This window comes from Pinus tabuliformis, chromosome 9, assembly GCF_031772625.1.
Source record: "Pinus tabuliformis cultivar Carrire ecotype Pingquan chromosome 9, CPIR1, whole genome shotgun sequence".
In the NCBI taxonomy this organism is placed as follows: domain Eukaryota; kingdom Viridiplantae; phylum Streptophyta; class Pinopsida; order Pinales; family Pinaceae; genus Pinus; species Pinus tabuliformis.
The window spans coordinates 564,881,763-564,896,080 of record NC_142307.1 but is presented as its reverse complement, the minus strand read 5'-3'; the positions used below and the strand labels follow the sequence as shown (position 1 = coordinate 564,896,080).

The 14,318-nt window shown below is 39.3% G+C and overlaps 2 protein-coding genes across 2 annotated transcripts; both read right to left on the bottom strand.

Annotated features, from left to right (window-relative positions):
• Window positions 1-1,520: 1,520 nt before the first annotated feature.
• On the bottom strand, window positions 1,521-5,657 carry LOC149149779 (uncharacterized). Its single transcript, XM_089442587.1, has 3 exons — window positions 4,834-5,657; window positions 4,059-4,740; window positions 1,521-3,278 (listed from the first exon to the last, which is right to left on the bottom strand). The coding sequence occupies exons 1-3, from the start codon at window positions 5,655-5,657 to the stop codon at window positions 1,521-1,523; spliced, it is 3,264 nt and encodes a 1,087-aa protein (XP_089298713.1).
• A 7,059-nt stretch (window positions 5,658-12,716) lies between these two features.
• Window positions 12,717-13,960, bottom strand: LOC149149778 (heavy metal-associated isoprenylated plant protein 12-like). Its single transcript, XM_089441436.1, has 3 exons — window positions 13,616-13,960; window positions 13,463-13,538; window positions 12,717-13,358 (listed from the first exon to the last, which is right to left on the bottom strand). The coding sequence occupies exons 1-3, from the start codon at window positions 13,622-13,624 to the stop codon at window positions 13,036-13,038; spliced, it is 408 nt and encodes a 135-aa protein (XP_089297562.1). The 5' UTR covers window positions 13,625-13,960; the 3' UTR covers window positions 12,717-13,035.
• Window positions 13,961-14,318: the final 358 nt, after the last annotated feature.

Below are 14,318 nucleotides of genomic sequence, written 5' to 3'. Positions count from 1 at the left end.
TGTAGCCCAGAGTGGCTAGAGTGCCTTCATGGCTTGGTTGAGCATTCATGGTTGTGTTGAGCCTTGGTGGCATGGTTGAGGGTGATCCATAAAACCCAGATCATGGTAACGGGTAATCCGATAAAACTTATTATGATATTAGAGGGGGATTTACAGGTACAAGTACATGTGTGCAGTTATAATGGTTGATAAAACCATGTATGTGAAGGACATCCTACAAGACTAGCAGTTGCAGCAATTAGCACCCATGCATTTCGGTGGATGGTTACTCTTTTATATGGACATCAACATATTATTTTGGTATGTTTGACCATAACTAGACTTTGCATATTGATATCAAGATAAGTACTCATTAAGGGGGTGTCTTGGAATATTAATTCCTACTTGTTTAAGTTGTGACTTACTATGTAAAAAGTCTGTTCCTGTTCTATATGAGTGATTTCCCTAGTTTGGTGTGTGGTTGAGATATTCTCCCAACCAACAAATTGTATGTCCATGATAGTTTTCCTATTTTTAGACAATACTCCTATATATATGTAATATCATATTTGATTAATTAATATAAAAATGATTTACAATATCAATTTTTATCATAATATTTTTCAATTAATATTTTAAAAATCTAAATTACTCCATTTATTATAAGAAACGAGCCTTAATTATAAAACTTCAAGGTTGTTGAAAGTGCACATCTATCTGCACTTTTACACAAGGATTTCCAGAACTGAGGATATTTAAATTATACCATTTTAAAATGATTAGATGCAAATAAGGTTTCTAAAGGAAGTTAGGGTTAAACATAGTTATGTATTAATATCGTACAAGTCATTTGAAACGAATAGAAGCGCGAAAGGTAATGGAGATACAATCAATAGAGTTTGAAATTTGTTATTCTATAAATACACGTATATGTTCTATGTTTATAAAACTATTTGAAAGTACAATATTTGGAGTTGATGACAACCAGCATATGGATGTGTTTAATTGATAAAACAGACAACTCTATTATTAACCTCCAAACAGAAGAACATAAGATTCAATCTCAAAACGTGATAAACTTATCAGAAAAAATACTTATTTTTTCCGAAGAAAAAAGCAAAACTTTTTATTAAGCATATAAAAAGTTTACATTCTGTTTGAGACTTTGAGCAGACCTGATGGCTCACATGATTGTTGTTTTGTTCTTCTTATAAGACAAGCAAAAATCTCAGTCCTTTTTGACTGATTGTGGATGATATGATATGTCCTGATACTGCTGAAAATAAAACTGACTAGACTTCCTCCCTTCAGGAGGCTTAAGTACAAATTATACTATGCATACTCCGGGGTCTCCTTCAGAGAAAGAAAACAACCCCTTACAAGATTGTATATAAAACTGTGAGACAAGCTGAAAACTGTACAAAAAGATTTTGGGTTTTCTGTTTGAAGTGCTCATGTTAAACGAAAATATAGAGAAAGCTGTAACAGAAAAAAACATTGTGCCCATGAAACTGCTGACAAAAAGAAAAGACGAGCCTCGTTCACTGTGGAGGAGCAAAAGGGGGCTGTTGGGAAGTGGATGACTGCCCCTGTCTGATTTCTACTATTGACCAGCTGCCCATATCTTGCTGTAAACCAGCCTTAGAAAGCTGGTCTGCTTCCTCGTTTTTGTCCCTGTAGATGTGGCAAATGGTAAAACTGTTAAAAGATGACTTTAAAAACATAATTTCTTCTACAAGAGTCTTCAGAATCTGGTTTTGACATGATGCATTCCCATTAACCCATTTTATGACATTCAGAGAGTCTCCGAAGATTTGAATTGTGAAGATGTTTCTTTGAAGTAACCAGCAAAGGAGAAGGCGCAAGGCAGACAGCTCAGCATAATTGTTTGTACCAGGTCCTAGCCCTACAGATGCTTTTAAAGAGTGATCAGGATTCAAGTGAATGCACAGTCCTGCTCCAGCCTTGTTATTCTGGGATGCTCCGTCAAAATAGGCCCAAGGAATGCCCTCCAAGATAGTAACAGGCTTTTGATTCTTTTGAGGATTTTTAGCTTCAGGGATCGGGATGGCAGAGTATATGGCAGCACAATTGATAGCTATGGCGGATGTGGGAGTGTCCTTGTCTTGAAACAAGCTTTTGTTTCTTGCTAACCATACACCCCAAAAGAATATAAGAGGCAGATTTCTCATGTTTCCCTCCGGATAGTTTTGCCACCATTTCCTCCAAGCTTCTTCCAAAGGATCTAGTCCCCACTGTACCTTTACATTAAGCAAGCAGGTTAACTCCTCCCAAATTTTTAGAGAGACTACACAAGCTGTAAAGAGATGGCTTATTGATTCCTCTTCAGACTTGCATAAGGGGCACCTCCCAGGCCCAACTAAGTATCTGGCTTGTAAAATGTCCCAAGTTGGGACTTTTCTTTTTAGCATGCACCATAGGAAAATCCTGGCCTTAGCTGGGCATTTTAATTTCCATATGTTTTTCGCCCACCAATCTGGTATTCCCCAACCTTTCTTTTTCATTAAGAAGGTATATCCATCTTTTGGGGAATATTCACCTGTTTTTCCTTGCGCCCAAATCAACAGATCAGGTTCGTTTTTAAGCCTGACATTTGAACGATGCAGTTCTTGGATGTAAGAAACCCATTCGTTCTTCCATCTGATATTTATTCCTAAGTCTTCATCATTCTTCCAAGCCTGACCCCATATGGTAGAGTGGCCTACTTTCTCCACCTGATTTAAAGTTGAAATTCCTTTACTATCAAGATGTCTGAGAAAGCCAGGTGACAAGGCAAAAGCTTCATTACAACCTACCCAGGGGTCCCTACCAATTCTAATATGTCTTCCATCTCCCACTTTCCATGCCAAACCTTGTTCAATCACAGAGAAAGCCTCCACCGTGGCCTTCCAGATGACTGAGATATTCTTCTTTTTCTTATCTTGGCTCCGAATCCAATCTTCCAAAGGAACTGGATCAATGTACTTCCTTTTAACCACCCTTGTCCAAAGATTCTCCATCGAGATTAATCTCCAGCCTGATTTAGCTGCCAGGGAAAGACTGAACTCAGGGAGCCTTTTTATTCCCCATCCTCCCCAATCTTTTGGTCTGGCCACCTTATCCCATGCCACCCAGGGTAAGACGGAGGATTCTTTTGATCCTGCCCATAGAAATCTGCAGCAGATTCTTCTGATTTTCTCCATCACTCCTTTGGGGACCCAGGTTAAAGCTGCCCAGTATACTGGAATGGCTAACAATACAGATTTGATGAGGGTCAATCTGCCAGCTCTGGAGAGCCACTTGAAACTCCAATGAGAAATTCTGGCTTCTAGCTTTGCTATGAGCCAGTTCCAATCCTCTTTCTTATAAGCTGCCGGCTTTAGCCAAAACCCCAGATATTTGAAAGGGGAGTCCAGTGGCTGATGGTGGAAGGGAAAAAGATTAGTCATCATGGATCTTTCTCTTCTGTCAAGATCTGCCACACAAACTTGAGATTTCCTAGAGTTTATCTGCATTCCAGTAGCTTTCAGAAATAGATCGAAAATGCATTTTAACTCCTTAAGTTCATTATAAGATCCATTAGTGAAAATCAAAATATCATCGACAAAAAGCAGGTGAGTGATAAAAAGATTAATTGCTACCTCTATACCTTTTACCTTCTCCTCTCTTCTAGCTTTGTGAATCAATCTGCTTAGCCCTTCTGCCACTAGAAGAAACAGGAGAGGAGATAAAGGACAGCCTTGCCTGAGGCCTCTTTGGCTATTGAAAAAAGGGGAGGCTGCTCCATTGATCAGAACAACAAAACTGACATTTGTGATACAGCCCATTATCCAGCTGATAAAAGAATAGTTGAAGCCCAAATGTGTAAGCAGCATCCGGAGATAGAGCCAGTTAATTCGTTCATATGCTTTGGAGAGATCTATTTTAAGTACCGCACCCTTCTTTTTCTTTTGTCTGACACTGTGAATTACCTCCTGGGCTACTCCAATGGCTTCATGAATTTGTCTTCCATCCAAAAAACCAAATTGTTCCATTGAGATGTTTCTTGACAGGATAGGAACAATTCTGATAGCTATCACCTTAGCAATGATTTTATAAATACAATTACACAAGGAGATCGGTCTGAAGTCTTCAAAGTTCTCCGGATCATCCTTCTTTGGTATGAGAGCAATAAAAGTTGAATTAAAAGGCCTGTAGACTTCTCCTTTCTGTCTTGATTCTTCTACTACATCAGTAATTTCAGAGCCTATTTGGTCAAAGAAGGAGAGAAAGAGTTCAATAGTCCAGCCATCAGGTCCTGGACTTTTGTCTTTGGCCATATGTTTCATAGCAGCTTCAACCTCCTCCTTGGAAACAGGGATTGATAGCTCTTCTGCTTCTTCCTCCTCAACGAATCTTGGGAAACATTGAGCTGTTCTAATGACTTCTGCTATGGTGGCCTCTCCCGGATCTGAGAAAATTTTCTGGAAGTGTCTCTGTCCTAAACCAGAGAGATCTGAGAAAGAACTGGCCTCCCTTCCTTCTTCATCTTTAAGGCTCCAAATGGTATTTACAGATTTTCTTCCTTTTGCATAGTTGTGAAAAAAACTAGTATTTTCATCTCCTGATTTTAGCCATATTGCCCTACTCTTAAGCCTCCATTCTTCTTCCTTGTCCAAGAGGATTTGGTTTTGAAGCTTCTCCAGATGAAGGATTCTGTCCTTTGAAGCCTGCGAGATATATCCATCTTCCTCAATGCTCTCCAAATTCTTCAACTCCTCCCTGATTCTAAACAGCTCTTCATTCTGTTTCAATTTCCTGTCCTTTGCCTAGGATATTGTCGCTTTCTTCAATCTTTTGAGATTCTCCATGAACAGGAAGCTCTTTTCCTCTCTTGCATTTCTGTCCGGATGGATCCACGTTTCCTTAAAGAGATTATTGAAAGATGGATCTTGAAGCCATGAGGAATTGAATTTAAAGGGGGCAGGAGGCTTAGGGGGAGGGAAAGAGAGATCCAAAAAAATAGGGAAGTGATCTGAGTTGCCTATCTCCTCAACCCACTGCCTGAGTATAGGAGCTTTAGAGATTAGGTCCTCAGATAGAAGAAAACGATCTAATCTTTTGGCGATCCGATCCTCCCCTGCTCTTCTGTTCCTCCAGGTTGGCTTGAGTTTGATCGGGGAAGGATCTATGAGGTTGTTTTCCAAGAGGAGATTGAGGAAGAAATCCGACAGAGGGTCTTCCCTAGCTGATGGACCCCATGCCTCTGCTCTGCCTATAGAGAAGTTTAGATCACCCCCCACAATCGACAGAGAAGACTTCATCAAAGATTTTGTCATCAAATCATCCCAGAAAATCTCCCTTCCTTGACAAGGGCCATAAATGTTTACAATTGAAATGGGGTGGGAGAAATCAGGAGAAATAACCTCCATGCCCATAACTTGCTTCATCCCCCATTGATTAATGACCTTAATTCGTCCTTCTTTAAACCCAATTGCTAGACCCCCCGAGTGGCCTGATGAATCTATTGCGGAAAAGGTCCATCCTGGCAGGAGAGCCTTTAGCATTGTTTCTACCTCAGTAGCTTTCCCCAACGTTTCTTGCAGAAAAAGAATGTCAGCTTTTGAATTAAGGATCCAATCTCTCAGGGCCAATTTTTTAGGTTTACTGGCCAAACCTCTACAGTTCCAGGATGACATAATCATTTGATAACAAAATCAGGGGTCTGCACTGCTCTAAGAACCCCGGGGATAGAGTATTGTTTTCCATCAGCTACGTCCAACTTGGCTTTAAGTTTTGCCTTAGAAAGGTCCGATTTTCTACCTCTCTTGTTTTTGGCATAACCCTGAGAGGTCGACTGTCCTAAGCCTCCAACTACATCCGACATCCCAGACTTTCCTCCCATAGATCTAAGGTTATAGGGGCACGGGGTGTGAGGAACTGGGGGAGCAAGAGGGGGCCACATATCTTCACAATTCAAATCAAGAGACGACATGGCAGCCGAAATAGAGTCTACATCAGGAGAGGTCTTTGCAGGGACCATGTTCTCGTTTATGCCTATGTTATGAGAGGGATTGTTTGAAGGCGAAACATGCAAAGAAACTGAATCATGCTCAGGAATTTTAAGAGAAGAAAGAGGGGGACCTGAGCACATACCCTTTTCAGGATCGCTGAGAGGATTTTGTTCCGCGGATGCGACCTTTGCGTTCTCCTCCTCTGCTTCCGCCGTATGCGATTCAGGGATCTGTGCCGCCTCTTGGATATGGGGGTCTTCAGACACTGGCTCTTTCAGAGTCTCCTCAATCTCCATTTCTTCTGTTGCCTGCTTCACCATGTCTTCTTTCTCCTGAGGAGCTTGAGTGTGATTGAAAACTGGTTCTCTGAAAACTGAGGTCCTCCGAAAGCGTCTCCTTCTCCTGAACAGCGGACAATCCTTTGCAAGGTGCCCATACTCATGACAGCGGTGGCATCTAAAGGGCAAGTGCTCGTAATCCAAAATCTGTTCGAACACATAATCTTTGTATTGTAAATTGATTTTTTGGGCCAGACCTCTGCTCGGATTGAGGCTTACCAGAATGCGGGCCATCGCTCTGTTCTTCGTCTCCAGAAATGACATATCTGCTTCCAAGAAGGACCCCAGTCTGTTTCCGATGGCTTTGAACACAGCTTCTGTCCATAGAAACGAGGGGAGACCCGGGGCTCTCACCCATACCGGAAACACATCAGTTTTCTCTTTGATAGCATCAAAAAGGGGGCTCCATTTTTTCAACAGAACCGGAATGTTCCCTATATTCCAGTTTCGTTCAAGCACCCACTCTGCCGCCTCCTTATCCTCGAACCGGAACTTGAACCACCCTTTCGCTAAGCATTGAGCCTCGAACCGAAGAGGTCTGTCAGAGACGAAACGATGTTCACCCCAAGCTTGAAGAAATTCCGACGAAAGTTTCTTACCTCTCGCCCTTCCGACTAGGGTGCATTCTGCAACTGCTAGGGTTTCTTCTATAGAGACCTCCATACCTAAGACTAAGTTCCCTTCAAGCTCCTGAGATCCAATTGGCCTTTGGGGTTTTCGTTTCTCCCCTTTTTTCCTTAACTCTTCCGCAGAGGCCCTAGTTTCCCCGCGACCATCGATCCATTTTGGTTCCTCTTGTGTCGTATCCGCAGGGAAATCTACCTCCGGCTGTGTCTGAACATGAGCAGAGAAAACGGGATCGGGGGTTCCTGAAAAAAGATGACCAGTCGTCGCACCATCGAGACCTCCCCGCTCTCCCACTAGGCTGTCAGATTGGCCTACGAAACCTCCTGCAGAGCTTTCTTTTGGAAAAGGGGATTCTCTTTGCAAAGAAACCCTAGAAAGCGGAGGAAACCCTCCAGAACCCCTTGTTATGCCGAAGCCTGAAGAGAGCCCCAAATTTGCAATGTCTTCAAAACCCTTTGATGGAAAATTCTGGCTTGTTACTGATTTTCCCTTTGTATCAGAAGAAAGAGCACCTACTGTCGACCCATCCGCCGCATTCTCCCTAACCACCTGCTTGTAAGAAGCCGGGTTTCGAAATCTAGAGGCTTCTCTGCCGGAATCCTTGCTTTGATGCTGAAGGGATGGTTTTACCTCCTGTGAAAAAGACTCCAGCCTCGACAACTCGAATGCTCCAAAATACTGCTCCACATTTTGAACTGTGGGTTCCTTCCCCCACATTGAGAGAATATCTTCCAATTCCGGGTCCAGATCCACCAATTCGTTGGGATTAACCATGGTTAGGGGAGCCGTTCCGAGAAAAGCGACAGCAAACAGTCAAAGTGACAGGCGCCCTTACCCTAATCTCTTGAAAACGAAATAAACGGAAGTTTTGCAGCTTCTGTGATGGTATTTTCTCCTAACTAATCGCTTAAGCCAAACAACGCCAACCTCCAGCTGCCAGTCATCTGGGATATGCTTTCCTGCGCCTTCACCTGTTCACGGAAAACGACTGCAAACTTCCTACCCGTGACCTGAACGCGGTTCCGCCCGTAACCCTCGCCTCCAAACCCTAGCCATCTCCAATGTTTAACACATTCAAAGGTTCAACTTTGTATTTGTTGCAAGCACATTTTCCACCTAAAATAATCAATGACATGCATTTCAGAAAAAATACTTATGCGTCAAACTAAATTTTAAATATATTACATTATGATCTTTTGCTGGTAAATATATATTTACATTGATAGGAGACCGCTATTAGAGCTATTAGAAACCTCTACTAAATGTTTGTAAATTAATATTTTTTAATTAAAAAATATATTTTATGCTTTAATATTAAAGATAATGATTTATTTTCATCACCTCTTTTATATTAATGAATATAATTTTATTAATAATTTCTTTTTTTCTAAATCCATATTTTATATTTTCACATTTATCTAAAATTATTCTACAACTTATCACCAGTTCAATAAAAAAATACAACACTATAATTAAACATTTCCCAACTAGATTTAGAACATAAATAAAGATCAAAATAAATAAAAATCATGGTCTATATGTAATATCAAATTACGACAACCACGTGTTCAATTTCATGTACATTATTTGAATCTGTTTCGACTTAACAAGGTGTTCCGATTCGTTTACTAGTGTGCAGATTACCAGGTTTGCCTTTAATGCCAAATGTGTGCATTGTCTAAGTTTAAATTTAATACCCATGTGGATGGATTACCATGTGGGTGGATTAGTAGCAAAATCCAAGTAACCTTATCTTTATTGGTTTGGTTTAGTTTGGTTTGTCTTTTTGGTTTTTTTACTATCACGATTAGTATATGACTGTAAAATAAATATATAATTAGAAATATAATCTACAATTTAGGTGGCCAAAAACACAAGTAGACACATAAAACAAGTAAAATACTTGGACCAAAATACTAGTAGACACATAAAGCAAGTAAAACATCTATAACTATGCTCGTCATCCGAAGTAGTGGAAGGAGGAGGAAGAGGATGGAAGGAATACTCGACGCGTTCTTCGAAGTGGGCCATCCATGACTCCAACTTCTCCACCTTCTCGGATAATGGATTTTGGCCTCGCTAGACCACCACTACGCGCTCTCGGACATGGCACCAAAAATAATGCATTTTGTTAAATGTGGAAATAAGCTTTGCATGCTCCTCCTTCCGCACCCGCCACGAGGTTTCTAGGCATTCTAGTACTGACTGAATCAAATCTCAACAGTTTTCCAAACAACATTGATGTTCTTGTCTATGTCTGCGCTTTGAACAAATCATCTCCCTCCGTCTACATGTGCCTCTATTGCACATCCCTCCACCCCACTACTGAGTCTACGAGTTGCAACGCCCACGACATGTCGCCGAGCCACCATGACCACAACCACCGTGAGCCCCCTAGACCACCTGACCCAAACTACCAACATTTCTACCGCCCCGGGCAAAGCCAGTGGTTGCCACTTCCACCTGCGAGGGAGACTCCTAGCCCCCCTGACCATCCGACTTGTGTGTCGATTAGGAATAAGAATGGGCAATGTGAGGTACTAGGGGCATTACGATAGAACTGACACCACCGTGAAGGGAAAAAGCTAACCAGCAAAATACTACACCAACTAAAACTTCAACTGCAAAGAATCGCCCCATCCATGTTGGCAGGATCACAGACAACCAACCCAGGAGAAGATCAGGGAACCACAATTTCCAACTGACCACAGGGAGCTGGACCCACAATTCGTCGTCCCCGACCATTTGTAAGATGACCACTGACCATACCACCCAAACTCCAACACACTCATGCCACAGACGCTGCTTAACCTCGCAGAACCCCGAGAAAGAACTGTTGAGGTGGCGAACCAAATTTTTCCCCGACGTAGAGGAGAACCCACCCACCAACAAGAGGACCTTCAAATGAGTTTCGGAACTAGAGACCCAAATCCTCTCCTGCTAAAAAAAACCAAAGACAACACACTAACAAGGAAATTACATAAGTTACTGCCTCAGAAGCTAGGGAGAGGATGTCAGCAATGAAGTCGCCACCTTTCCGAGACAAGGTGCCCTCTACACTGTCTAATCATGTGCCCAAAACTCGAGCTGCTATCTATAAAACGATACCATGCCCATACTGCTTGGTAGAAGACCACACCACCCTCTATAAACTTTCAACGATCACCTCCTCCGGCTCGCTTCGAGATTGACAGAGGTTTCATAGAAATAATAATAACGCCTCCCGTACACAAAATGTCGTGAGAAGACGAGGAAGTCGATCCTTAATCATATTTCAATTTAATGTATTTTAAGTTTTAATTATTAGTTAATTATTTTTAAAGATATAAGCACTAACCCTAATTAATTTTAGATTTTATTAAATATTTGGATTATCATCATTTAATTTAACTAAATTGATTTAAACCAGTTATAAATATTTATTAATATTAATATGTTAGTTTTAATTATTAAAATCATTCATATTGATATATATATATAGACACATTCGTAATCATTAAACCCCATGAAAATTAATGTAAATGTGTATGTGACTTTTCTACTTAAAACATTACACATTCTTGATTATTAAACCACTTAACCGATTCCAACAATTACTCAAAATAATTGTATAATTTTGCAACAACATGCTTGTACATGATTTGATTTGATAGAGATTGATTTTATGATATTTGGAAGTTATGAAATATCGTTTATTAAAGCTCGGAAAATTAATCACCACTCTATAGAAAACCTACGAATTCGAAGAAAACAAATCAAAGGGATGGAGCCCTTTATTTTATTAAATTAGTAAGAAAATCGTGACAACGAATTAAAAATTAAAAGTAAAATTTATTTAGTCGTGTCCACAGATTAAAAGTAAAATTTATTTAGTCATGTCCACAGGACCGAATCAATCATGTACTATATCTGAATTTGACAATGATCCCTGCCCCACCCAAAAAGAATTGTCAGGTCCCGTCTCGTGGACCAACTGCATAGCATAATTGAATGCTATTAAAATAAAATAAGATAAAAAAAATTTAATGATTCTTTAAAAGTGGTGCGACTTTTTGGAGATTCCGGTGACGGAATCCGGCGGAAGAAATTGAGATTAAATCATGATTTGTTTTCGTTAAAATGGTTTTTTAACTGCATATTTGGATTCAGCGCCCTGAAAAACCCCTGGGACGCTTTGATTGTGCAGAAACTAGCTATCAAACTTGGGATTCCAATAAATCGCTACCAGATTTTCACTGGAAAAACCCGCCGGAAAAGCTTTCAAAAAGTCGCGTTATAGACAACTGGGACAATTTTTAGCCCACCCAAAAAGAATTGTCAGGTCCCGTCTCCTGGACCAACTGCATAACATAATTGAATGCTATTAAAATAAGATAAAAAAATATTTAATGATTCTTTAAAAGTTGTGCGACAATTTTTAGCCCAAGGATCCTCAAAATAATTTATTAACAATATTGAAATAGCAGATTTTGACTTTTATCGAGGGTATCTTGAAAATATTTTCCTCATAATATATAAGATGATATAATTCAGCTTTGGTCTATTCTTCTAAGTTCATACCAAAAAACGAAAAAACAATTCAAATCAGATTATATTTATAAAAACCATTATTAAATTTTTTAACATTGACTATGAGTATGAGTATGAATTTTAATGATCAATATTTGGTATTTTTTAAAGTGGAAATGAAGCTGCTTTTTTTTTTTTTATACATATCAGGTTTATGAGAGGAGTTTTCAGTAAAAATTATATCATATTTTATTTGTTTTTTTTAAATCATAAATTTAAAAATTATTTAAAATAAAATATACATATTTCTATAGATTTTAGTAATCAAATCATATTATTAGTATTACAATTATTTTTATTATTATTAACAATGATAAATTATTTCTCTCACATTTTTACAAACTTTTACAAATTTCTCTTAAATTTCTATGTAAAATGGATCCCATGTCTAGAAATAGTAATGTAGTAATGTCAAATGCAGAACACACACAGGATGCCTTTATTGTTTTAGAACCTGGCACATATTATCATTTATGGTAGGAGGGTTGCAATAGCACAAACAAAACAACAGGGCATAAGTTATAACACTTTGGGATATTTGCTAAATACTTAGGGTGGGAGGATTCACATGTCCATGGTGATGTGAAGAGCATCATTAACTGAGTTAAAGAATTTTCCCATTTCAATCCACCTATCTTATCCATCTGGATACGGTGCATAAAGACTCTATTAAGGACTTTCTAAAACATCTCATTTCAGCACATATACAGAGAATAAAATCAAATTGTTGATCTCCTTTTTAAGAGGGGTATTTCTAAAAATCCAAATAAATTCTTATTTACTAGCTATTTTAAAGATATTCTTGTAAATATTAGATGTATAAATTTTACATAGAAAGAATATCCAATTCTCTCCCAGAAATTTATTTTGAAAACTTTTGAATTTGATAGAATCCACAAGTCAAACAGATGGTGGGTATAGCTGTAACACCTATGTTGTTTGATAATGGATGTATAGAGTTCTAAGGTTTTATATGGGATGTATAGAGTTCTAAGGGATAGAGACAGTTAATATAAATGCTCTTAGAATAAAGCTTTAACAACATATGTATAGAGTGGGAAATACAGAAAAGGCACAGAATCGGGAGCAAACATGTTTAAATTACAGTTGAGATATAATGAATCTATGAGCTATATCTCGGAATATGTATTGTTATTATATTATCATGAAAAAAACACATTTTTTCCCTCTGAAAAATAAACCCAAAAAATTAAGCTTCATACAACATTTTAATTAATCAAACAAAAGTTATCTTCATCCCAAACAAATAAAATCCTAGATTTTAATTTATGCGTGCAAAGAGAGCTCAATCTGCATCCGAGGAGGCTACAAATCCATATGCATATATCCTTGATCTCATTCATTTTTCTCCGATATAGAAATGACAGAACTTACTAAATCATTCCTGGTTCTTGCGGAGATTGCGGGAAACCTTGGTGAGAGCTATCCAAACAAAGTCAAGGCAAATTCAAAGCGATTTACACATGCAGATCAGATGAATACTACTACGTCACAGGAGATCAAGAAATTCAGACGATGCGGCAGGCGTTGGGGTTCTCGTCGCTGAAGTAGTAAGTGTCGTGGCAGCAGTGATGGCAGCTTGTCGGAAGAATAACATAAGTCAGATTCGGTTGTGACGCCTCCTGCTTTTTTTCGGGCGGTTTTTTGTCATCGGGCTTTTTCTCGGGCTGCTTTTTGTCATCAGGCTTCTTCTCGGGTTCTTTAGAAGGTCCGACGCTGACCAATTCAGCGAATCCGATTTTTCTGAGACTAGCTGTCACGCACACCGGATCTGCGTCCCCAATTACAGTCATCTTCTTGTCCGTGTCATCAACCGCCACAGAGACCACACCTGCAATGGAGATCCACGGACCTGTTGGGATTTAGCACAAATTATTGCAACCCTAAAGCCCGGAAACCTAACTCCAGTACATAATAAATAAACGGGGACTTCACCTTGAATCCCTGCAACTGTCTTCATGGCTCTCCGTTTGCATTTTTCGCAATTTAGCTCCACTTTCAACACCATTTTCTGCAAAATCACAGGCATAATACAGGTCAAATAACTTGTTACAAGATAAAATGAGACATGAATAATTGCTAGCCTACCTGTGACATCTTTGACAGCTGCCGGGAAGTCGTAATACTGGAAACCTTGTCGACAAATCCCTTCACTTTCTGCAAGCGCCACTGTCAAAGAGGCCTCAAGAAATTAATCGCAGACCTGGAAACTCGCTCGCGATGTTAGCAAGTCCCTGATGTTCTGGAATGACAAGGGTGGCCGTTAAAGGGCTGAGGGATTTTATTTTGAGGAACTCTTCCTGAAGCGTAATGGGAAACGTGTCGCGCAGTTAATGTGAGCCAGTAATGCTCGGAAGCGCTTCCAAGTTCCTGGAAGGCGAACGGCGACACAAAACAATTTCTTTTTGATACCTTTTGTTTCGCGGAAATAAGTATAGCGCCCAATTTTCACGAAGAATCGAAATCTATATAAATATTTCACTATACTTTATTTAATTTATAGTGAAATAATAATATTATAATGAACTTCTATTTTATAGGTCAATTCTAGGTTTAAAATCCTATATTAAGATGATTGATTGTGGAATGGGAGGTCAATTCTATGTTAAAATGATTGATTGCGCAGTGGGCTGAGAGACCCATGTAAATCATGAGTGTGGAAATTGGCTATGATATAGGAAACCTTTGGATTCACATTTGGTAAATATCCATTAAGAATAATGAAAAATTTAATACATCTTCACATGAAATGGCTTTCGGTTAAAGCATGTTATAGAATCCGACGTACATT

Coding starts and splice junctions, on each gene's coding strand:
- LOC149149779 (XM_089442587.1), bottom strand. CDS start 5,657: ATGTCATCCTGGAACTGTAGAGGTTTGGCCAGTAAACCTAAAAAATTG. Junction 4,741..4,833: donor AGAGAGGAAAAGAGCTTCCT/GTTCATGGAGAA, acceptor GTTTAGAATCAG/GGAGGAGTTGAAGAATTTGG. Junction 3,279..4,058: donor TTTATAAAATCATTGCTAAG/GTGATAGCTATC, acceptor TGGAGTTTCAAG/TGGCTCTCCAGAGCTGGCAG.
- LOC149149778 (XM_089441436.1), bottom strand. Junction 13,359..13,462: donor GACAGTTGCAGGGATTCAAG/GTGAAGTCCCCG, acceptor TCTCCATTGCAG/GTGTGGTCTCTGTGGCGGTT.